At 50.8% G+C, this 23,092-nt stretch overlaps 1 protein-coding gene across 6 annotated transcripts in view; it reads right to left on the bottom strand.

Annotated features, from left to right (window-relative positions):
• The window catches only part of RBM39 (RNA binding motif protein 39), a 503,417-nt gene that overhangs the window by 325,166 nt on the left and 155,159 nt on the right, over positions 1-23,092 (bottom strand). For 5 of the 6 annotated variants that reach the window (XM_078652224.1, XM_078652225.1, XM_078652227.1 and 2 more), the window contains one exon: positions 19,337-19,402. The exons of the other annotated variant lie outside the window; for it this stretch is intronic. In XM_078652224.1, the coding sequence (XP_078508350.1) occupies positions 19,337-19,402 (66 nt within the window). The remainder of the gene's footprint in view (positions 1-19,336; positions 19,403-23,092) is intronic. 6 annotated transcript variants of the gene reach the window in all.

The raw sequence follows: 23,092 nt of genomic DNA, 5'->3' as shown, positions 1-23,092 counted from the left end.
CGGTGAGCAGCAAAAAGCAGAAGGGCCCCACGCAGATCTCGTGGATGCAAGGGGGCTGGACTTCAGTGCTGGAGCTGCTCAGGGTTGGGGCTTCTCTTACCCCAAAGCACTTGGGCGAGGGTCACTCGGTGGTCGTGCTGGGCAAGCGTCGTGCAGTCTTGAAGATGGCCGGTCCCTCGAGGTCTCGTCACACCCACGGGTCTCAGCTGGGCTGAGATGCGGGTAGAGGTCAGAGGTGCCAGGGAAGCCAGTTCTCGTCGAGCTGGGCAGTCTTGATCCGGAGGAGAGACTTACAGCAGACCGCGATGCTTGGATGGTGCCTGCTGCTGCAGGGTGACTACTCCTTAGTCACAAGGGAGAAATCTTGAGAAGAAGTCGAGAGTTCCTTTCGTGGAAAGTAGTTTCAGGATTCAAAGATGATCCAATTTGGAAGGGGGCCTGCTCCTACCTTTATCTGGGAAAAGGGGGCTGGCACGCGACTAGGTCCTGCCCTATGGGTGGGACTAGGAGGGGGGTGGTTACACCCCTCTCCTTTGGCGGGCTTTTCCCCAGCTCAGGGTCTGGTGTGCCCCTGGAACTGGTTCAAGCCGGCCTATGCATAGTGAGCACCGGGGTGCCACTTGCAGTCACCTTCCTCTAAAGCCCTGCCTACCTAGGATACACAAAATCCTGTCTGGGACGGTGCTGGCACCGCCCCTGACAGGAAACCCTTTGTCCTTGCCTCCTGCGCTGGGAGGACTCCCAGCAACAGGGCAGACTTGTGTCTCGGTGGCAGCATCAATTTTGTGGAGCTAAGGCTATGTCTGACTTTAACTGGAGTTACAGGTTACCAACATGTCGTGTCCCTCTAGAAGGGTGGAATGCTAACCCCGTCGCCAGAATTGGCGAGGGGTTAGTATTCCAATTCGTATGACACCTTACTCGACATGTTTTGATAAAGTGATACCAGAGTTGGCATATAACTCTGAGGATTATAATGCACTTAAGAGTATATGGTATGCGATATCATGGAACAGCTATTAGGACTTGGTTCCGCAAGCTGCAAATGGGCCCAGCTCATGCCAGAGCACCATCTCACATTATTCCAAGCACTCTGCCTTCAGGATTGTTAAGGCCTGCCATAGGAGTGACTGATAGGAATATATGTGTCCATTTTAGGGTTAGATATAGGAATACTATATCTAAAGCAAAGGGTGTGTACACCACTCTGCCCCAGCTGTCAAGCAGCCAGTTGTGTCTGTTTAGTTAGTCAGCCCAGGGGTGGCATAATACATGCTGCAGCCCCTGGGAGACTTCTGGGTACACCTCAGCCCTGGGTACAGGGACTCAGAGGGCCCAGTGCCAATTCAGTATGATCAGATACCCTGTTCTGTTTATTACGTGTCGAGATCCAGGCTGGTCAGTGGTAGGATCCAATACCTTAATTTGTACATTGTTTTGAAGATAAGCTGCTATGGCGGATAAGTCTATCCGAATGGAAGCATATGCTAGATTGCATTTGTAAAGATGTAACAAATAGCAGATGATGTTAGGAATGGATGCATCTAGCAGGTTGATATTGTGTTCTGTACAGTAAATGACAAACCGCTTCCATTTTGCTGCATAGCAGGCTCTGGTAGTGGGCTTTCTTGCTTCCCGGATGATGTCCATGCATTCAGGAGGCAAATTAAGGTAGCCAAACTCTAAGACCACAGGAGCCAGATCGCCAGATTGAGCTGTTGCGGATCTGGATGCTGAATGTCGCCATGGTTCTGCGTCAAGAGCCTGGGTGTGAGGCGCAGTCTTTGATGCGGTACCACGGAGAGTTCTAGAAACGTGGTGTCCCATGGTTGGCATGCCCATGTTGGAGCAACCAGGATGAGCGTCATCGAGTGTTGCTTTAGCTTTCTTGCCACCAGCGGAATGAGAGGTGCTGGGGGAAAAGCGTACGCAAATTTGCCTGACCAGTTCATCCATATCGCATTGCCCTGCGATTGTGGGTGAGGGAACCTGGCTGTAGGAGAGTAGGGTCTGCAATCCTATGATCACCCAGATTTTTGCTTTTTGCTTCACTGGTTTACGACTTTCCCTGGCTGTGGGCCTGCTAATCAGACCCACAGCCTAGCTGTTCTCTCTATTCCAAATTGTACCCAGGTACTGAATTGGCACTGGGCCCTCTCCAAGTCCCTGTACCCAGGGCTGAGGTGCACCCAGGAGTCTCCCAGGGGCTGCAGCATGTATTATGCCACCCCTGGATTGACTAACTAAAACTGACACAACTGGCTGCACGACAGCTGGGGCAAGGTGGTGTACTCACCCTTTGCTTTAGATATAGTATACCTATATCTAACCCTAAAATGGACACACAGATCTCCTATCAGTCACTCCTATGGCAGGCCTTAACAATACTGAAGGCAGAGTGCTTGGAATCGTGTGAGATAGTGCTCTGGCATGAGCTGAGCCTGTCTGCGGCTTTCGGGATCTATCCCTTAGCCGTTTCCATGATAGCGTCAGACCATATACTCTTAAGTGCCTTATAATCCTCGCGGTTATGGTAACTTTGGACTGACATTATCTAAACATGTCGTGTAAGGTGTCATACGCTTTGGAATACTACCCCCTCGCCAGTTCTGGCGACGGGGGTAGCATTCCACCCCTCTAGAGGGAGAAGACATGTTGGTAACCTGGAACCCCGGTTAAAGTCAGACATAGCCTCAGCTCCACAAAATGGATGCTGCCACCGAGACACAAGTCTGCCCTCCTGTCGCTGGGTGTCCTCCCAGCGCAGGAGGCAAGGACAAAGGGTTTCCTGTCAGGGGCGGTGCCAGCACCGTCCCAGACAGGATTTTGTGTATCCTAGGTAGGCAGGGCTTTAGAGGAAGGTGACTGCAAGTGGCACCCCGGTGCTCACTATGCATAGGCCGGCTTGAACCAGTTACAGGGGCACACCAGCCCCTGAGCTGGGGGAAAGCCCGCCAAAGGAGAGGGGTGTAACCACCCCCCTCCTAGTCCCACCCATAGGGCAGGACTTAGTCGCGTGCCAGCCCCCTTTTGCAGGATAAAGGTAGGAGCTGGCCCCCTTCCAAATTAGATCATCTTTGAATCCTGAAACTACTTTCCACTCCGGAACTCAAGACTTCTTCCTAAGATTTCTCCCTTGTGACTAAGGAGTAGTCACCCTGCAGCAGCAGGCACCATCCAAGCATCGCGGTCTGCTGCAAGTCTCTCCTCCGGATCAAGACTGCCCAGCTCGACGAGAACCGGCTTCCCTGGCACTTCTGACCTCTACCCGCATCTTCAGCCCAGCGGAGACCCGTGGGTGTGACGAAACAGAGGGACCGGCAAATCTTCAAGACTGCACGACGCTTGCCCAGCACGACCACCGAGTGACCCTCGACTGAGTGCTTTGGGGTAAGAGAAGCCCCAACCCTGAGCAGCTCCAGCACCGAAGTCCTGCCCCCTTTGCATCCACGAGATCTGCGTGGGGCCCTTCTGCTCTTTGCTGCTCACCGCGTTGTCCAGGTCACTTGCCCGTTGGCTAGTGGCCCTCTGACGACGAACTTCGACGACAAACACCGCTGGTCTGATTGCTCCAGACTGGCCCTTGCCCCCCTCCAACAGAGGAGCACCCCGGACCCTCCTGGTCCACTCCAGACGCCATTTTAAGTCCACCGCGTGGGCTTGCATTTGCCAAGACTTGTTGCCCCAATCCTGGGTCCAGCGACGTCGACAGCAGATACCTTCGTAGGACAGCTCGCACCTCCATCCTGGTCGCCGACAACGCCTCCTGGTCCGAGAGACTGCAGAGCCCAGCAGCGCCCACTCACCTGGTCGAGGTGACTTCATCCGGTGCCACTCTGGTGCCCACTTAATCACTGGCTAGTGATTCAGAACTTGGTCCCCTCTGCTTTCAGGTCTACCTCTTCACCGATCCAGGCTTGGATCCTCACGAACTTCTTCACTGGTCGCCTGCCAGCAACTTCTTTCTTCAGGCTCCTGGTTCATCAACGAAGAAACCCGACAACACTTGAACCCTATGCAGCCGCAGCCCCTGGGCTAGGTGAACAGAGTACTCCGGTGCTCCAGCGTAGGCCCACTCTCTAAGTGTCTAGATCCACTTTCGTTTTTGACCTACCTAGTCGGGTTCGCCCGAAAACACTAACTTTGCATTTACTAGGATCCATAGACTTTGTTCCGCATTACGCGTGAGAGTTCCCACTCTGCACACGACGTCCCTAGGTCTCCTGCTAGTAATCTAAAGGTTCAGTAGTCCAGTCCTAGCGATCCCAAAGCCTATGAGAGTAGTACTTACCTGCTAGTAATTTCGCATTCCACTTGTATAGTATATGGTGTTTCGTGCCCCTCGGGCATTTGTGTAAATTGTGCGCCTTTAAGTATTTCTTTAAGAGTTTTGTTGTGTGCTTAGCTCCCTGTCTCATAAAGAGCCAGGGTAGTCTTGTTATAAATAAATATACATTTATTTTCATAACAACTTGTGTGGTGTCCTTTCACTTGGTGTTCAAGGGGTATATGTGATGGTAAAACAGCTGGCTTAACACGCCCTCTAGAGTTTAGCCTAAAGACTGCACGTGTCCATGCTACTAGGATAGCTGGTCTATCAGGTTGACTTACAACCAAACATCAATAAGGGTTGTTGGAATGATACATAGTGATCACTAGAACAGTGAGCACTGCATATCAGGCCAACGTCTCACACTGGCGGCAAAGCTTTAGCATTTTGCGTTTTCCCTTGTGGCAAACATGTCCATCTCTGGACGACCCCACTGCTGGAAGTACGGGCGGAGTACTGATGGATGTAGCTCCCACTCGTGCATCTGGTGGCTGTACCTGCTGAGCAGATCCGCCATCTGATTGTCCTTGCCCGGGAGGTGTTCTGCCATGAGGAAGATGTTCCTCTGAATGGCCCACTCCCACATGCTCTGAGCCAGATGAGACAACTGTGAAGAGTGTGTACCTCCCTGCTTTTGGATGTAGTACATGGCCGTCATGTTGTCCGTCCGGATCAACACGACCTTGTTGAACAGATGTACTTTGAAGGACTTGAGTGCCATGAAGATTGCCATCAGTTCTAGGTAGTTGATGTGCATCTTCTTTTGCTGAGTTGTCCATAGTCCCTGCACCGTGTAGTGGAGCACATGAGCTCCCCACCCCTGGAGAGATGCGTCCGTCGTCATGATAATCTGTGGCACAGGCTCTTGGAATGGTCGGCCCTTGCAAAGGTTGTGTGGATTCCACCAATGCAGAGAGTTGTATGCCCGACCGGTCACCAACACTAGGTCGTTCAACTGTCCTTGAGCCTGAGTCCACTGATGTGCCAAGCATTCTTGGAGCGGACGCATATGCAACCTTGCGTGCGGGACTATGAAGATGCAGGAGGCCATCATGCCTATCAACTGCATGAACACTCTCGCTGGGAGTGAGTGTTGCGGTCTGAACCTCTGGACTAGCGACTGGATGTTGTCGATCCTTGCTGGGTTTGGCTGAGCTATGGCAGCCAGAGTATTTGTCGCGCACAAATACTGCCGCACATGGGCTGGCTGAAGGTGCGACTTTGGATAGTTTAGTGAAAACCCCAGACCGTGAAGGAGGTGAATGGTGTGGGACATGTCTGCGGCGCACTGTTGTGCCGACTTGGCCTGAACGAGCCAGTCGTCTAGGTAAGGGTAGACATGTATGTTCTGTCTCCTGAGGTGCGCTGCCACTGTCGCCAGACATTTCGTGAACACTCTGGGGGCAGTGGTCACTCCAAAGGGTAGGACCTTGAATTGGTAATGCCGGTTTTGGATGGTGAACCTGAGATATTTTCTGTGGGATGGATGGAGTGGTATGTGAAAAAAATAAGCATCCTTGAGGTCCAAGGTTGCGAGGAAGTCTCCCTGGTTTAGCAATGGAAGAACCTGCTGCAGTGTTAACATGTGGAAGTGTTCTGAAAGAATGTACTGGTTCAGGGGGCGTAGGTCCAGAATGGGTCTGAGTGAGCCGTCCTTTTTTTGGGATTAAGAAGTACAGGGAATACACCCCTTTGCCTTCTTCCTCCACTGGCACGAGCTCTATTGCGCCTTTTTGCAGCATCACACGAACCTCTGCTGACATAGGACGTTGTCTTGGGGGTATGTTGGGTGGAGTGGACGTAACTCCAAACAATAGCCGTACTGGATAAGTTTCCTTACCCACCTGTCTGTGGTGATGGACTTCCAGACTGGCAGGAACTGTTGGAGTCTCGCCCCGACAGGTGTTGGATGGTCAGGGGGCAGTGACAGGAAGTCACTGTTTGTTGGTGGCGGAGGAACAGGAGCTGTTGTTGCCTCTGCCCTTGGCGCTGTTTCCCCGGTAACAACCTCTACCCTACTTGGGGTACGAGGATTGCGCCCCACCTTTATTGAATGGCGTCTGCTGTGGCAAGTGTCCTCTGTTAACACCTCGATTGCCTGAGTGACGAAAAGTTTTCCCTCTGAATTGCTGAGACTGGAGAGCACCCATGGATTTGGCCCTCTCAGTATCTTTTTTGATTTTTTCGAGGGTGGTGTCAACCTCTGGGCCAAATAACCTGTCTGGATTAACGGGCTGGTTCAGGATAGTAGTCTGGATCTCTGGCTTGAACCCTGAGATGCGGAGCCATGCTTGACGCCTCAACATCACACTAGTGTTGATCGCTCCTGCTGCCGTGTCCGCAACGTCGAGCGCACATTTTATCGCAGCGTTGGAGATGAGCTTGCCCTCCTGTATAAGCATCTCAGCTCCCTCTTTAAACTGGTCTGGAAGGTGTTGCAACAGTTGCTCTAGGGTGTCATAGTGTGCCCTATCGTATCTGGCCAACAGAGCCTGCGTGTTTGAGATGCGCCAGATGTTGGCTGCCTGAGCTGCCACCCTCTTCCCCGATGCCTCCAGCACTTTTGACTCTTTGTCCGGGGGAGGAGCTTCACCCGTTGTTTGAGAGTTCGCCCTCTTGCGGGCATTAGAGACCACTAAAGAGTCTAAAGGCAACTAGCCCCGTATGTAAGTTGGGTCGCTAGGTGCGGGTCTGTATTTCTTCTCTATTCTGGGGTTTATTTATTTATTTATTTATTCATAAGTTTTATATAGCGCGAACAAGATCCTTACAGATATCAGAGCGCTTCACACGGAGAGAGGGCAGGGGCAGTAGGGGTGAACAGAGATAGTGGGAGCAGTATAATAGTCACTAACATGGTAGGATAATAATAACATACATAAAACATATCAAAATACAATCAGGTAAACAAATATACGACGGCACAAGTCATTGATCCCACTACCTAGGTGTTCAGGTGCACCTTGGGTGCGTGGATGGCTTATACCAATGTCCTAGTATAGAGAGAACACAGAGTGGGGGCATCAGGAGAGTCAATCAGTAAACCAAGGTGTAATATATATTGGTCGGTAGTGAGAGAGTAACGTAGTGGTATCCCCACCAAGTAGAAGTATAGTGCCAGAGGACAAAGTGAACAGTGATACAAAACAATGCAGAGTCTCTGATCCAGCACCTATAAGGTTCAGGAGATCTTGGCCAGAAGGATGTTTTTCACCTCTTTCTTGAAGAGTGCAGTGGAGGAGATAAGCCTGGTTTCAGGAGGGTGCGCATTCCAGATCCTGGGTGCCATTTCCGAGAAGGAGCGCTTGTATGTTTTCTCTTTCCGGAATCTACGGGGTTTCAGGAGTAGATTTTTAGCACTTCTTTTTTTTTTTTTTTTAAACCTTTATTATATCGTTCAACACAAAGTACAGAAGTAGCCCTGCATCGACAGGGGCCGGTCACCACATGTATGCAGAACGTATCAGGAAATCCAATAACACAGCTCTTCAGCCGACAACCCATGGGTCCGGCAGCGGTAGAGGATAGACGATGTATTGAAACCATTTCGAGATCAAGGATATGCCTAAGGTTTCATTTTACATTAAACCCCCCCCCCCCCCCCCAAAAAAAACAAGATAAAGAAGAAGATACAGGATATCCGGAGCTACACAATTTTTAGCACTTCTATTGGATCTCGAACCTCCTGATATAGACCACTTTTGAGCGAGGTAGTTGGGTGCATTGTGGTGCACGGCCGCGTGTGTCATAACTGCAATTTTTAGCTGTATTCTGGCTTCAAAAGGCAGCCATTTTAGAGACTTTAAGTCTGGGGATATATGCGAATGTTTTCTTGAGCCAGTAATGAGTCTCGCGGCAGCGTTCAGGGAGGCTCTTAAGGGTGCTGTTGTGGATAGCGGGAGTCCGCTGAGGGCCACAATTCCGTAGTCTATTCGAGGGATGACTAAAGCTTGCACAGCAGTTCAGAAGTCTTCGGCAGGGAGGAAGGGTTTGATTTTCCTCAGTGTGTTGATTTGGAAATTAGCCCCTTTTGTGGCTTTGCTAACGTGCTGCTGCATGTTGAGCTTGGCGTCGAGTGTGATGCCTAGGGAGTTCGCAGAGTCCACGATGGTAGGTTGGACATTGAGTGCTGTTAGGTTATTGAGCCACGTTTGGGTGGTGGAGATTTTCGCCGGGGGTGAGATGAGTAGGAACTCAGTTTTCAGAGCATTTAGTTTGAGGTGATTATCGGCCAGCCAAGATTGACTGTTGATAAGCATGGAATTCAGATGTTTGATATCTTCCGGGGATTGTAGCTTTAGGTAAAGTTGTGTGTCGTCGGCGTACATATGGAATTGGACATTGGAGGCTTGGAGCAGGGTGGCGAGCGGTTCCATGACGAGGTTGAACAGTGTGGATGAGAGGGAGGATCCTTGTGGAACACCTAGATCTGCAGGCACAGGTGTAGATAGCACATTGTTGATCTTGAACTTCTGAGATCGGTTGTGAAGGAAGGACGAAAACCATTTGAGAACAGTTCCCGATAGACCCATTCTAGTGCATAGCAGCTCCAGCAGGTTCTCATGTTTGACCGTGTCAAATGCTGAAGAGAGGTCAAGAAGGATGAGGAGGCAGGACTCATTGCGATCAAGAATTTGGAGGGCGTCATCAATTATGTGTGTCATAGCTGTTTCTGTGCTATGTTTCGCTCGGAATCCTGATTGATGAGGGTTGAGGAGGTCAAATTGATCAATGTGTTTTGTTAGTTGGAGTTGGACACATTTCTCCAGCAGTTTGGCCAGGGTGGGGATATTGGTGATGGGCCGGTAATTGTTTAGGTCAGACGGATCAGCTGTAGGTTTCTTGAGTATAGGCGTGACTTGCCCCACCTTAAGGGAGTCTGGGATGAGGCCTTGTTGTAGGGAGCTGTTGATGATTTTGGTCCAGAGAGGGAGGAGCAAGGGGATGAAGTCTTTTACAGCATTAGCCGGTAGAGGGTCTGTGAGGTGATTAGAGGGCTTCAAGGTGCAGAGCAGTTTGTGTATTGCTTCTTCCGAGTAGGTATCGAAGTACAGCCATGATGCCTTGTTTTTAGGTTGAGTGTTAGACATTCTGGTGTGACTGGGGAATCGGCTTACATCCATGATGAGGTCATTTCTTATGTTGTCAGTCTTTAGCTTAAAGAAGGCAGAGAAGGCTTCACAGTGTGGGGTGTCGCTTGTTGCACTGTTTGATTGTAAGGGTTGTGTCTTCGTTTGGGTCTTGATTAGTTCGAACAGCTTTCTTGGCCTGTTTTTTGCTTGGTCCAACTGGCGGCTGAAGAAGTCCGATTGTGCGCTTTATTTTCCTGAAGTAGGCATTTCTCTTGTTCTTAAGCCTTTTGAGGTGCAGTGCTGAAGGGTCCGATCTCCATGTGCGCTCTGCCATTCGCATAGTACGCCTGTCGTCATTTAGTCTGTCATCATACCAGGGGTTAGAAATTTTGGTGGAGACTCTTCAATTGCAGTGGGGCAACTTCATTGACTATTGTATTCATAGAGTCAAGGTAGTGGTCTATCAGTGAGTGAACATCCGAGGTACCTGAAGGGGGAAGGAGGCGATTGCCGATGTGGGGAGGCAGGGTAGAGGGGTTAAGATTCTTCACGTCCCTTTTCCATGTTTTGGATTTGATTGGTTGAACCAGGTTAGGTTTAACTTTTTCATTGATAAAGAAGGTGATAATGTGGTGATCTGACCAGTCGCAGGGTTGTATCGCCTCCAGTTGTGTAGAGGTCTCTTTGGCAATGATGAGATCAAGTATCGAGCCTTTGTCGTGTGTTGGTCTATTGCATATTTGGGTGAGGTCAAGCGCATTAAGGAAAGTTTTGAGACTATTCACCACTGTGTCTTTCTGATCGTTCCAGTGGAGATTGAAGTCACCCAGGTAGACTTGGGTGGTCTGCCGACCGGCATTGGAGGTGATCATGTCCATGAGTTGTTGGGTGAATATGATGTTCTCACCAGGCGGGTGGTAGATGAGATGTAAAGCACAAACTTGTTTGCCCTCGCTGGTGATGTCGAGGCAGAGGAGTTCACAGGAGGAAAGGGAGGGCGAGGTGACTTTGGTAACGGAGAGGTTGCTCCTAAAAATGCATGCAATTCCCCCGCCCGTCTTGCCTGGAGACCTGTCCAGCCTGATGATGTGATAATTGGGGGGGGACTAGAATGTCCATAATCGGGGTAGAGGCTTCAGTAAGCCACGTTTCCATTAGAATGGCTAGGTCGAGATCCCTAGCTGAGACTAGATCAGCGATGTCGGTGGAGTGTCTCTGGGCCGATCTGCAATTGAGTAGGATGCATTTGAGTTTGGGAGAGAGAAGGGTGGTCGAGCTTTCTAGTGTGAGGGAAATTTTTCTGAGGTTGTTAGGGACGGAACCTCTGTTGTTGAGGGTTGGGAGCCTCAGAGGGTTTGTAAGAATTGTGGGTATGGGGGTGTGTGTGTGTTGGATAAGTGTTTTACCGGACCTGGGCCATAAGAGCGTAGGAGAGAGCATAGGTCGCGGTCCGACAGTGCGTTGAGGACACGACGGGGGCGGTGAGAGTTATTGCGAACGGGGATAGTCGGCCAGCGCGGGTGTCGTTGGAGGCGAGGGTATGTAGGGAGGGTGCGTCGTTTGTAGGGTAGAGGGATGGTGGGAGGTAGACTGGGCTGTGAGGAGAGAAGGTCTTTGATTGCGTGGACATCTTTTGATTTGTAGAATATCCTCTTTGACTTGTTGGAGGGTGGATATAGTCAGGTCAGGAGGTGTATTGGGGATGGGGTTGGTGGTGAGAGCCATTGGTGAATGGTTGAGTAGTGAGCTGGAAAGCGGGCAGGGTATCGAGGGGGGGGGATAGACTAGCGTTGTTGGAAGGTTCTGTGGTGCTAGTAAATGGGATGGCATTCAAAGTATGGGAGTTATTGTGGGCGAAGGGTGTGGGTGAGGTAGGTGAAGGCGGTGGGTGGGAGGCATAGGTAGTGCCGTCAGTGGGAGACGATGCCGGAGAGTAGAAGAGTGAGTGAAGGCTGAATACAGTGGGGGAGACAGGAGGGTAGTGAGGGCTGAGAATAGGAGGTGGGAGAGAGGGGGATGCTAAGGTAGGGGAGGCGGTATGCTCTGTATGTTTTGTTGGGAGGGTGAGTGTCTCGTGGGTGGGAGTGGGGGGGGAGAGGTGTCCGCCGTGGGGGGGCTGGGAGGGGGGGTGGATAAACTCCGAATGGTGGTGTGTTCAGATGGTGGCGTTTTGTGGGTGAGAGTTGTTGTGTCAGGTGTGAGAGTGTCGTGGGTGAGAAGAATGGGGAGGGAGCTGGGGAGTGAGAGGGGTCTGCCGTGGGGGGGATAAACTCGGGGCGGTGGTGTGTTCAGGTGGTGGCGAGGTGTGGGTGGGTGTTGTGTCAGGGGGAGAGGGATGGGGGGAGAGGGATGGGGGGTATGAGTGGGGGTAATAGGGGTCATGTTAGAGGGGCGGCTAGTATTTGAGGTGGAGAGATTTGTGACTGTGCTTGGGGAGTGTGGGGCGTTAACAGCCGGTGGGCCATTTACTGGGGTGCTGGGGGTAGAGGTGTTGTAGGCGGGGGTTGCGACGCCAGGGGTGATAGTGCTGGTAGAGTTTCTGGGTGTGGGTCCGCAGCTTGGAAAGGTGCTCTTTAAACTTGGGGAACAGGTTGTCTAGTAGTTCCAGGTTCTTGTCCGTGGATTGAATTAGGACCATCCCATTATTGTAGATAGTAATGGTAGCCCTGCCAGGGAGGAGGTGGGAAGGTGTGATAGAGAGAGTTAGGCCATGAGTTGTTTTCCTGGTGGTGGAGACGGTGAGTAGGGTTAGGAACGCTTTTCTCCATTGGGCTCTGCGTGAGGTGTGGAAGATGATATCAGTATTCAGGGCACCATTGACCGGTGAGAAGTAGGTGTCAGCAAAGGGTGTTTCAGGGTGCGACCTCAAGAAGTTATGTTTAAAACGTTTAGTGGCTTTTTTGGTGAGGGTGGAAGGGTAGTTGATTCTAAAAGTGTGCTTGCCGAAGAGCTCCATTTTAGAAAGGCTGTGATGTTGGGTGTAGGAGATAGGACGACAGTAAAGACTGTCAGCCGTTAGTTACAGGGCAAAGGGGTGACACTAGTGTGTGACCAACAGAATAAGAGGTAGAAGTCAATGCAATCCAGGAACAAACAGTGCGTAGGTGCAGCTTACATCATGTATCCTATATGCGTGGTAGCAGTTAGCTTACTCAAAAACAACAGAGCCAGTAGGTCGGAGAATGCTGAGACAGAAGAAACGACACTGATGGGAGGGCATAGATGGATAGACTATGGTGCCTAACAAGAAAGGGACCTGTCAACAGATGCTGATTAAGTCCTATCAGCCCACCTACTGGCGGAGCCTCATCATGTAGGACTTCCCAACCTCGGACAGTGTGCAATCGCCCTGTGTATATTAGCAATGCAACACTGAACCAGGGTACGGTAATCGCAGTTGTTCGTACAACAGGTAGGGCTGATATGTGCAGTGCAAAAAAATAAATCAAGTGAAGTGTACTAAAATGACTATCAAGGCAAACAAAGACCTTTAATAGTGTTCGCCTGGACGTCAGATTAAAAGATAGTGAGGGGACAGTGTGAAAGAATCACTGTCGTACTTGCTTGGAACAAATCAAACACGATCTGTATAGGGCCAACATGTTTCTGCCTTTATGTAAAAAATCACTGGCATTCGTCAGGGCCAAGCTCATATATGCTACTGCATTACTACTATCATATGTGATGAAATAACGAAAAAACAATTTTATCAACAGATAGAATAAGTGTGGTCAATTAAGACCATCCTACCGCATCTTCTTTATATTGCAAAATTTTAATGCAACAGATCTTCCCCATCAATGTGTGGGAAGCAAGCCTCACCTCACCCGGCAACTGCTCGGACGTGTAAGGCCCCGCTCTGTCCGTCGGTACCTTGCGGCAGAATCACGAGCCGAGGGGCAGTTAGCTTACACCATGTACAAAATATGGGAGGTAGAACCGGTTAGGTGGAAACAAATTACAAATCTGAATGTAAGAGGTAGCAGCTGTGTAGTCTAGGTGTAGAAAGTGGCAGGGTGCAGCTTACAAGACTAAACGAAGTGAATGAGGTAGTAATAATCAGTGCAACAACGTGAAATAGCTACATCGATGAACCAAATAAATGAGGTAGCGAACAGTGAGTAGTAGGGATAAAGGTGAGATAGGTGCATCTTACCACATATACAGTATAAAAATAGGGCTAGACTACTAATGAATTAAAGAATCCAATATATGTGCATACAAATTACTGCTAATATCATTCAAAATACAGGTAGCAGAATAATACTGCAATAATAGGTATAGGTACAAAGTTCAAAATACAGGTATAAACATAATACTGCGATAATAAGCAGACATTCTTACATATATGAGGTAGCAATCTGTGCGTTGCAAATGTTCAAAATTTAAGTAGAAATATAATACTGCAATACTAGGCCAACATTCTTTCACAAGAGGGTCTAGATACATAACTGAGCACATCACCCGGTAGCTGAGCTTAGTCAAAGATCATAAGTTCTTAGTGTGAGATCAGGTAATGATGAAAATGACTAGTCCAGGATGGCCGCCCTGAGAGAGATTAGACTAATCTAACATGGCCGCCAAATAGGTGTAATAGAGCCAGTAGTCCTCTGTTTGTTGCTGTTGCTTAGATAGAGCAATGCTCAAGGTTGACAACCCTTGCTCTCGTGGTTTTCTTGAAAATGTCTGTGGCATGCTTAAGGACCCCTTTTAGCATAGGAAGAGTGTGAGAAGTTGGCCCGATATATAATGTTCACTATTCTAGTGAGCAGTTTGTATCAGTCCAAACAACCCTTATTGATGATTGGTTGTAAGTCAACCTTATAGACCAGCTATCCTAGTAGCATGGATACGAGCAGTCTAAGGCTAAGACTCTAGAGGGCGTGTTAAGCCAGCTGTTTTACCATCACACTACCCCTTGAACACCAAGTGAAAGGACACCACACAAGTTGTTATGAAAATAAAAAGATATTTATTTATAACAAGTCTACCCTGAACTCTTTATGAGTCAGGGAGCTAAGCACATAACAAAACTCTTAAGAAAACACTTTAAGTCGCACAATTTACACAAATGCCCTAGGGGCACGAAAAACCATATACACAAGAAGTGGAATGCGGGTTGCTAGCAAGTAACTATTCTCACAGACGTTAGAAACGCTAGGCCTACAATGCTAAACACTTGGATTAGAAGCAGGAGGCCTGTGGACGTCGTGTACAGAGTGGGAACTCTCACGCGTAAGGCGGGAAAAAGTCTATGAAAGCTAGCAAAGTTAAAGTTACTGTTCTCGGGCGAACCCGACTAGGTGGGTCGAAAACAAGGGTGGACCCGAACACTTGGAGTGTTGGACTATGCTGAAGCACCGGAGTACTTGGTTTACCTAGCCCAGGGGCTGCGGCTGCATAGGGTTGAAGTTGCGTCGGAAACCCTCGTTGAAGAACCAGGAGCCTGAAGAAAGAAGTTGCTGGCAGGCGGCCAGTGAAGAAAGTTTGTGGAGATCCAAGCCTGGATCAAGGAAGAAGAAAACCTGAAAGCAGAGGGGACCAAGTTCTGAATCACTAGCCAGTGATTTAGGTGGGCACCAGAGTGGCACCGGACAAAGTCACCTCGACCAGGTGAGTGGGCGCTGCTGGGCTCTGCAGTCTCTCGCACCAGGAGGCGTTGTCGGCGACCAGGATGGAGGTGCGAGCTGGCTCACGAAGGTCTCTGCTGTCGACGTCGCTGGACCCAGGATTGGGGCAACAAGTCTTGGCTAATGCAAGGCCCACGCGGTGGACCTAAAATGGAGTCTTGAGTGGACCAGGAGGGTCCAGGGTGCTTCTCTGATGGAGGGAAGCAAGGGCCAGTCTGGAGCAACCAGACCAGCGGTGTTTGTCGTCGTGGAGCGTCGTAAGGGGGCCACTAGCCAACGGGCAAGTGACCTGGACAACGCGGTGAGCAGCAAAGAGCAGAAGGGCCCCACGCAGATCTCGTGGATGCAGGGGGGTTGAACTTCGGTGCTGGAGCTGCTCAGGGTCGGGGCTTCTCTTACCCCAAAGCACTCAGTCGAGGGTCACTCGGTGGTCGTGCTGGACAAGCGTCGTGCAGTTCTGAAGATGGCCGGTCCCTCGAGGTCTCGTCGCACCCACGGCTCACAGCTGGGCTGATGAGGTAGGTTGAGGTCAGAGGTGCCAGGGAAGCCGGTTCTCGTCGTGCTGGAGCAGTCTTGATCCGTAGGAGAGACTGGCAAACCGCGAGGCTTGGTTGGTGCCTGCTGCTGCAGGGTGACTACTCCTTAGTCACAAGGGAGAAATCTTGAGAAGAGTCTTGAGTTCTTCTGGTAGAAGGTCGGCTCAGGATTCAAAGATTGATCTAATTTGGAAGGGGGGCAGTTCCTACCTTTATCCTGAAAAAGGGGGCTGGAACGCGACTAAGTCCTGCCCTATGGGTGGGACTAGGAGGGGGGTGGTTACACCCCTCTCCTTTGGCGGGCTTTTCCCCAGCCCAGGGTCTGGAGTGCCCCTGGAACTGGTTCAAGCCGGCCTATGCATAGTGAGCACCGGGGTGCCACTTGCAGTCACCTTCCTCTAAAGCCCTGCCTACCTAGGATACACAAAATCCTGTCTGGGACGGTGCTGGCACCGCCCCTGACAGGAAACCCTTTGTCCTTGCCTCCTGCGCTGGGAGGACTCTCAGCAACAGGAGGGCAGACTTGTGTCTCGGTGGCAGCATCCATTTTGTGGAGCTAAGGCTCTGTCTGACTTTAACCGGGGTTACAGGTTACCAACATGTCGTGTCCCTCTAGAAGGGTGGAATGCTAACCCCGTCGCCAGAATTGGCGAGGGGTTAGTATTCCAATTCGTATGACACCTTACTCGACATGTTTTGATAAAGCGATACCAGAGTTGGCATTTAACCGCGAGGATTATAATGCACTTAAAGAGTATATGGTATGCGATATCATGGAAACGGCTAAGGGATGGATCCCGAACGCCGCAGACAGGCTCAGCTCATGCCAGAGCACTATCTCACACGATTCCAAGCACTCTGCCTTCAGGATTGTCAAGGCCTGCCATAGGAGTGACTGATAGGAGATCTGTGTGCCCATTTTAGGCTTAGATATAGGAATACTATATCTAAAGCAAAGGGTGATTACACCACCTTGCCCCAGCTGTCGTGCAGCCAGTTGTGTCAGATTTGGATGGCCAGCCAGGGGTGGCACAATACATGCTGCAGCCCCTGGGTACAGCTATGCCCTGGGTACCTAAGGTACACTGTACAGGGACTGATAAGGTGACTCAGGATCCACTTAGATATGTACCTAAGGTACATGGAATCCATTTTACAGAGAGAGCAGTAGGCCTGGGGCCCTGAATAGCAGGGCCCCAGGTCAACTAAGTCAGAAAACCAGCAAAACACCAGGCAAAAAGTTGGGGGCAACCATAGTCAGGGATCTACCTTCCTACAAAGAGTTTTCACAGTTTTTTCTGCAGCAGAGAAAGTGTCAAATAGAAAGTCAACTTCCACAGGGTCAGCATGCATTTCCACTTTATGGTTTGTAGCTGCCCTTTCAATCAAGGCATTAAATGCCACAGAGTCTTCAGTGGGAGAAGTTTTCACACTATAAACCTGAGGGTCATAGACAGCCTGCTGGTCCCCTTGATCACCAGTGTCCATCCACGAGTCCTGTTGCTCATCAGGGTCTGTGTTTGCAGGAAAATTATACCCCTCATCTTTCTCACCCTCATCTCCATCTGAGCAAGTGGGTGAAGGTGTTGCACTCCTCCTAGGTTGTGGAAGAATGTGTCCAACCAGTACTGGTGTCTCTGGTGCTGGTCTTTTTCCCTTCAGAGGAATTACAAACTACTCCAGAGGCTGTGATGTAATTTTCCTCTTGTAGAGCATGAGTTTTCCTGTGTCGGCGTCGATGAAATGCGCCGACTGCTCCTCTTGTAAAGGTTGTCGATGACCTAAACTTCCACTCGGGTGAGTTTGCTTCGACACGTCAGAGTCCTTGGGCACCAATCGTGGTGCAAAGGCCTTCGGCGCCACCTTAGGCGGTAGAGTGTAGAGGATTGGCATTGAAGTCTTCTTCGGTGTGGCTATCTGCTTTGGTGCTGAATGCGTTTTCTGCTCCGACGCCTTGTCCAGTATCCGCTTGAGGGAGTCCGAGACCTGCTTCGTAAAGGAAGCGGATGGTTTCGTCGACCCGACCGATGACCTCGGTCCACCCCCAGGGGAAGACCCGAGCGTCGATGACTTCTGTTTGGCCGCTTAAGACGCAGGCGTATCTTTGACCACTGCGCTACGATCACCTTCCACGGCCGCAGGCGTCGACGCCGACAACTTCGGATCGGCAGCCCTTGCCTTTTGCGTCGGGACTCCAGACTTCGTCTCGGTGCCCTTTGCCGACTTTGTCTCGACGGCCCTTTTGCCTTTTGGCTCGGTAGCCTTGCCCGCTGTAGGCTCGACAGTCTTCTTTGACTTCGATTCAACCACCTTGCTCGACACCTGCTCGACGACCTTCTTCGAGCTTGGCTCCTTGACCACTTTCGGCCCCTTTGCCTGGTCGATAACTGTTTTAGACTTTGAGGGCTCCGAAGACGACGGCGTCGATGGTGGAGCAGACGTCTTCGGTTTCGATGGCGTGTCGTCCATCTTTGTTTTCGTCGACACCGATGTTTTCAGTTTCGGTTTCGATTTTGTTAATGGCGGCTCCGCTGAGGTGTCAGTAGCCGGGCCGGAAGGCGGGGCCGTGGATCGAGGTGTAAGGTCTTGGGTAAGGCCGTGTGGCGATCCCGTGACCTGAGCCATTGTAAGAGTACGAACGGGGCATAGCTTTTCCTCAGAGCTATCTTCCATGGCCCCATAGGCTTCTTAGACGTCCCCTACCTCATCGACGTTTTCTTCCAGGACTTGGCCTTCGACGTCTGCTCCGTAGTCGTGCTCGACCTCCGCCGATGTAGGTGAAATTTGCAGTTGAAGCTCTTGCTCTTCTGCTTCGGGGTCTTCGAAGATGTCCACCGCGCCGGGGCCAATCGCTGGGCCTCGAGGCGCGCCACGCGCCGAAGCTTGATCGTCTTCTTCGATCTAAATCTCGTACAGGCCATACAGTTGGCCTTGTCGTGGTCCGGCGACAGGCACTTGTTGAACACAGGGTGTACGTCGATGTGTGGGTACTTAGAACCGCACACGGGGCAGTGCTTGAACGGACTCCGTGCCGTCAAAGTCTTGCTGCGTTGACAGGGCCTCGATCGCCGAAGAGTCATCCGACTCCTCAGATATCCGACTCGACTAGTTGGAGTATACACGAGACCGAACACGAACAACACCGACGGGGTAAAAGAAGGCCTTTTGGCCTTGAAAAAGTTTTTTATATCGATTCCGAACAGGAGATGTCGAAATCACATCCTAACCCAATGGCGGAAAAAAACAATCTGGGGATGGAGTCGATGCCCATGCGCACTGTAGTCCAGGGGAGGAGCCACCTATCTCGTGATACTTCGAAGACTCTTCCAGGACAACAACGTGCAATAATCCGGACCCAACACTAGGCGGCGATCTATGCTATAGATATGAATTTAGCAGCCCACATGCCTCGAACATGTGAAAAACAATCACGGAGAGCAGATCAGTCGGAAGGGGGTGATGCCACATTGGTGCACCTCTCCATGCCTCTAGTAATGCCACACCTGCGCCAGTGCAGTGGTGGAGCCAGGCCACCTACCGGCACTGTAAGAGTATTAGAAAAATGTCCTGATCCAAGCTGCCAATGTTCAAGAATCAAGGAATTTGAAGAGAAGAATTATCAATCAAAAGCACCAGCCAATCTTTTTTTCATTAAAAAATATATATAACATATATATATTTTGTGCCATTAAAATCAATTTATGATGAGTGATTCTGGATCATTGGTTGACTTGTAAACAGTGATACACAACATATACAACTACTCACAGTTATGAATCCATATCCTTTGGAACGCCCAGTTTCACTATCCATCATCAACTGAATGCTTTCAATCTGAAAAAAAATGAACATAAAACATGCTACTATAGTCTGACAATTCTTACGCCAAACATAATTCCAACTACCCTAATTAGGCATGGAGTGAGTGTGACAATACAACTAAGATAAAAACAAATGAGAAACTGCAGTTACAAATGTGAAGAAGTTTCTATGATATTTCATTGCATGTACAGTAGTACAGTCATTTTAATCCTGGGCTAAGCTTTGGAATCTATATTGGCTTGATTGATTTCTAAATTTGTTTAGAAATGCGGATTGAGCCTAGGTTTTAACTATTTCTCTATTCTTTTTCCTATAGGTGATTAACAAATATCCTGCATTATTCCAAGATATTAAATTAACAGAACACAAAAAACGTTTATCATAAGATTTATATGCTCAGCGTATCCAACCCAACAAACATTTAGTAAACAAAAAATCAATGTATGTAGGAGAGTAGGGTCTGCAATCCTATGATCACCCAGATTTTTGCTTTTTGCTTCACTGGTTTACGACTTTCCCTGGCTGTGGGCCTGCTAATCAGACCCACAGCCTAGCTGTTCTCTATTCCAAATTGTACCCAGGTATTGAATTGGCACTGGGCCCTCTCTGAGTCCCTGTACCCAGGGCTGAGGTGCACCCCGAGGTCTCCCAGGGGCTGCAGCATGTATTATGCCACCCCTGGGCTGACCAACTAAACAGACACAACGAACAAGTTACTTACCTTCGGTAACGATATATCTGTAAGAAACAGTAGTTAGTATTAGATTCCTTACCTTAGAATATCCCTAGGCGTCAGTCTGGATCCGGAAACTTTTGCGTAGCAGTACCCCTGCGCGTCGGTAGGCGTCGTCTGCAGGCGTCCCCTGCGGCTCCGCGTCGTCGGCGTTGTGCGCCGTGATGACGTCGCTGGAGTATATAGACGCCGCCTCCGCGCGCTGACGTCAGTTCTTTGCACACAGCTTTTCCGCACCAGAACACGCAGAGCCATGTGAGAACCAACACTGGTGCCATGTGAAACTAGGGCCCTGAAAGGGATGTCCTTAACCCTAGGTATCAGTTCGCAGAACGGGGAGGATGGGTGGGGCGGGTAATGAATCTAATACTAACTACTGTTTCTTACAGATATATCGTTACCGAAGGTAAGTAACTTGTTCATCTGAAAGAAACAGGTTAGTATTAGATTCCTTACCTTAGAATAGATACCCCAGCAATACCAACCCCGGTGGTGGGTCTGCGAACCAATACTATCCTACACCAGAAAATCCTGGAGGACCGAACGGCCAAAGAAGCCGTCCCTACGGACTTGACTGTCCAGGCAGTAATGCCTCGCAAAGGTGTGCAGCGAGGCCCACGTAGCCGCCTGGCAAATGTCCTGCAAAGGGACTCCCCGGCCCAGGGCAGTAGTAGCCACCGTGGCCCGAGTGGAATGGGCCCTCAGCCCAACAGGAGGCTCCTTCCGAGCCAAAGAGTAGCATGCTTTGATGCACAGGACGACCCACCGAGAGATGGTTCGTTTCTGTACCGCCCTTCCTTTCTTCTCACCCACGTAGCCAACAAACAGTTGGTCATCCACCCGGAAGTGGCGTGTGCGATCCATATAAAATGAAAGCGCACGTTTTGGGTCCAGACGATGGAGCCGCTTTTCATCTTTTGAAGGATGCGGAGGCGGGAAGAAGGAGGGTAAGGTGATGGACTGCCCGATGTGAAAAGCAGAAACTACTTTGGGCAGGAAAGAAGGTCTAGTTCTAAGAACCACCTTGTCAGGATGAACGGACAAGAAAGGAGGTTTCACAGAAAGAGCCTGGAGCTCACTCACTCTCCTGGCAGAGGTGATGGCAACCAGGAAGGCCGTCTTTAAAGTGAGAAGACGGTGAGGACAGGAATGAAGCGGCTCAAAGGGAGCGCACATCAAGAAAGTCAGAACCAGGTTCAAGTCCCACTGAGGCATCACGAACGGAACAGGTGGATACATGTGCGTGATGCCCTTCAAGAATCTCAGTACAATAGGGGACTTGAACAAAGATGGCTGATCAGGTAGCCGTAAGAAGGCGGAAAGGGCAGAAAGGTAGCCCTTGATAGTGCCCAGAGCAGAACCCTGCTGGGCAAGAGAGAGAAGAAAGAGGAGAACCTCGGAGAGAGGGGCAGAAAGGGGATCCACAGCCTTTGCTGTGCACCATGCCACAAATCTGTTCCACCGGCAGGCGTATACCGACTTTGTGGAGGGACGCCTGGCTGCCAGAATCACATCACAGACTTCAGGAGGCAAGTCAAATGGCCTCAACTGTCGCCGCTCAATCTCCAAGCATGGAGGTGGAGACTGGACAGGTTCGGGTGGAGGACCGTCCCCTGCTGCTGCGACAGAAGGTCCTCCTGAAGGGGCAGGTGGATCGAGGGACCGACTGACATGATGAGTAGCTCGGGATACCAGTACCTTCGAGCCCAGTCCGGAGCCACAAGGATAACTTGGGCCCGGTCGCGCCTGATCTTCTTCAGCACTCTGGGCAGAAGTGGTATAGACGGAAAGGCGTACAATAGACCGCAACTCCACTCGCGCCGAAAGGCGTCGCCGAGCGAGTGCGTCTTGGAAACTCCAACGCGCAGAACTGATGACATTGCGCGTTCTCTTCTGTGGCGAATAGATCTAACCAAGGCTCTCCCCATTGCAGAAAGAGGCCTTTCGCCACGTCCGAGTTCAGACGCCATTCGTGATCCACCGAGCACCGACGGCTGAGTTCGTCCGCCCTGGCGTTCAGAGAACCTGCCAGGAGTTGAACCGTCAGAGTCACGCCCTGACGTTCCAGCCATTGCCAGAGGCGCAGAGCCTCCTGGCAAAGGGTCCACGACCCCACTCCGCCCTGCTTGTTGCAGTACCACATGGCGGTGGTGTTGTCCGTGAACACCTGCACCACACTCCCGTTGACAAAGGGGAGGAATGCCTTCAGTGCTAGGCGAATCGCCCGCAGCTCCAACATGTTGATATGGAGCCGGGACTCCGCCGGAGACCAGATGCCTCTGATCTCCGCCTCTCCCAAGTGGCCTCCCCAGCCCTGGAGGGACGCGTCTGTCACAACTACGTGCTCCGGTTGGGGAAGGGAGAGGGATCTGCCTCTGACCCAATCGCGGTCCGTAAGCCACCACTGCAACTGTCTCGCAGTGCCCTCCGAGATCAGGACGTGGTCGGATAGGTTGCCCTGATGCTGGGCCCACTGAAACTTCAGGTCCCACTGCAGAGCCCGCATCCGCCACCTGGCGTGATGCACCAGAAGGATGCAGGAGGCCATCAGTCCCAGAAGCCGCAGCGTCAACCTGACCGAGACCCGGGATAACGGCTGAAAGATGGGAATCAGAGCCTGAATATCCCGGACCCGCCGTTCCGGAGGATAAACCCGAAACTGCGCCGAGTCGAGAACCGCCCCGATGAAAAGGAGCTTTTGAGAGGGACACAGGTGTGATTTCGGCACGTTGATGGAAAACCCCAGCTCGTGCAGGAGGTCTGCCGTCATCTGAAGGTGGTGGGCGACTGTCTGGGGCGAGCCCGCCTTCAACAACCAGTCGTCGAGGTAGGGGAAGACTGAAACCCCTAACCGGCGCAGATGAGCTGCGACCACCGCCATCACTTTCGTGAACACCCGTGGGGCGCTGGTAAGGCCGAATGGGAGCACGATAAACTGAAAGTGCTCGTGGCCTACCGTGAACCGTAGG

The sequence above is a fragment of the Lissotriton helveticus genome, chromosome 7 (genome assembly GCF_964261635.1).
Source record: "Lissotriton helveticus chromosome 7, aLisHel1.1, whole genome shotgun sequence".
Taxonomy (NCBI): domain Eukaryota; kingdom Metazoa; phylum Chordata; class Amphibia; order Caudata; family Salamandridae; genus Lissotriton; species Lissotriton helveticus.
The sequence above is the reverse complement of the archived record's forward strand: the minus strand, read 5'-3'. Positions and strand labels throughout refer to the sequence as shown.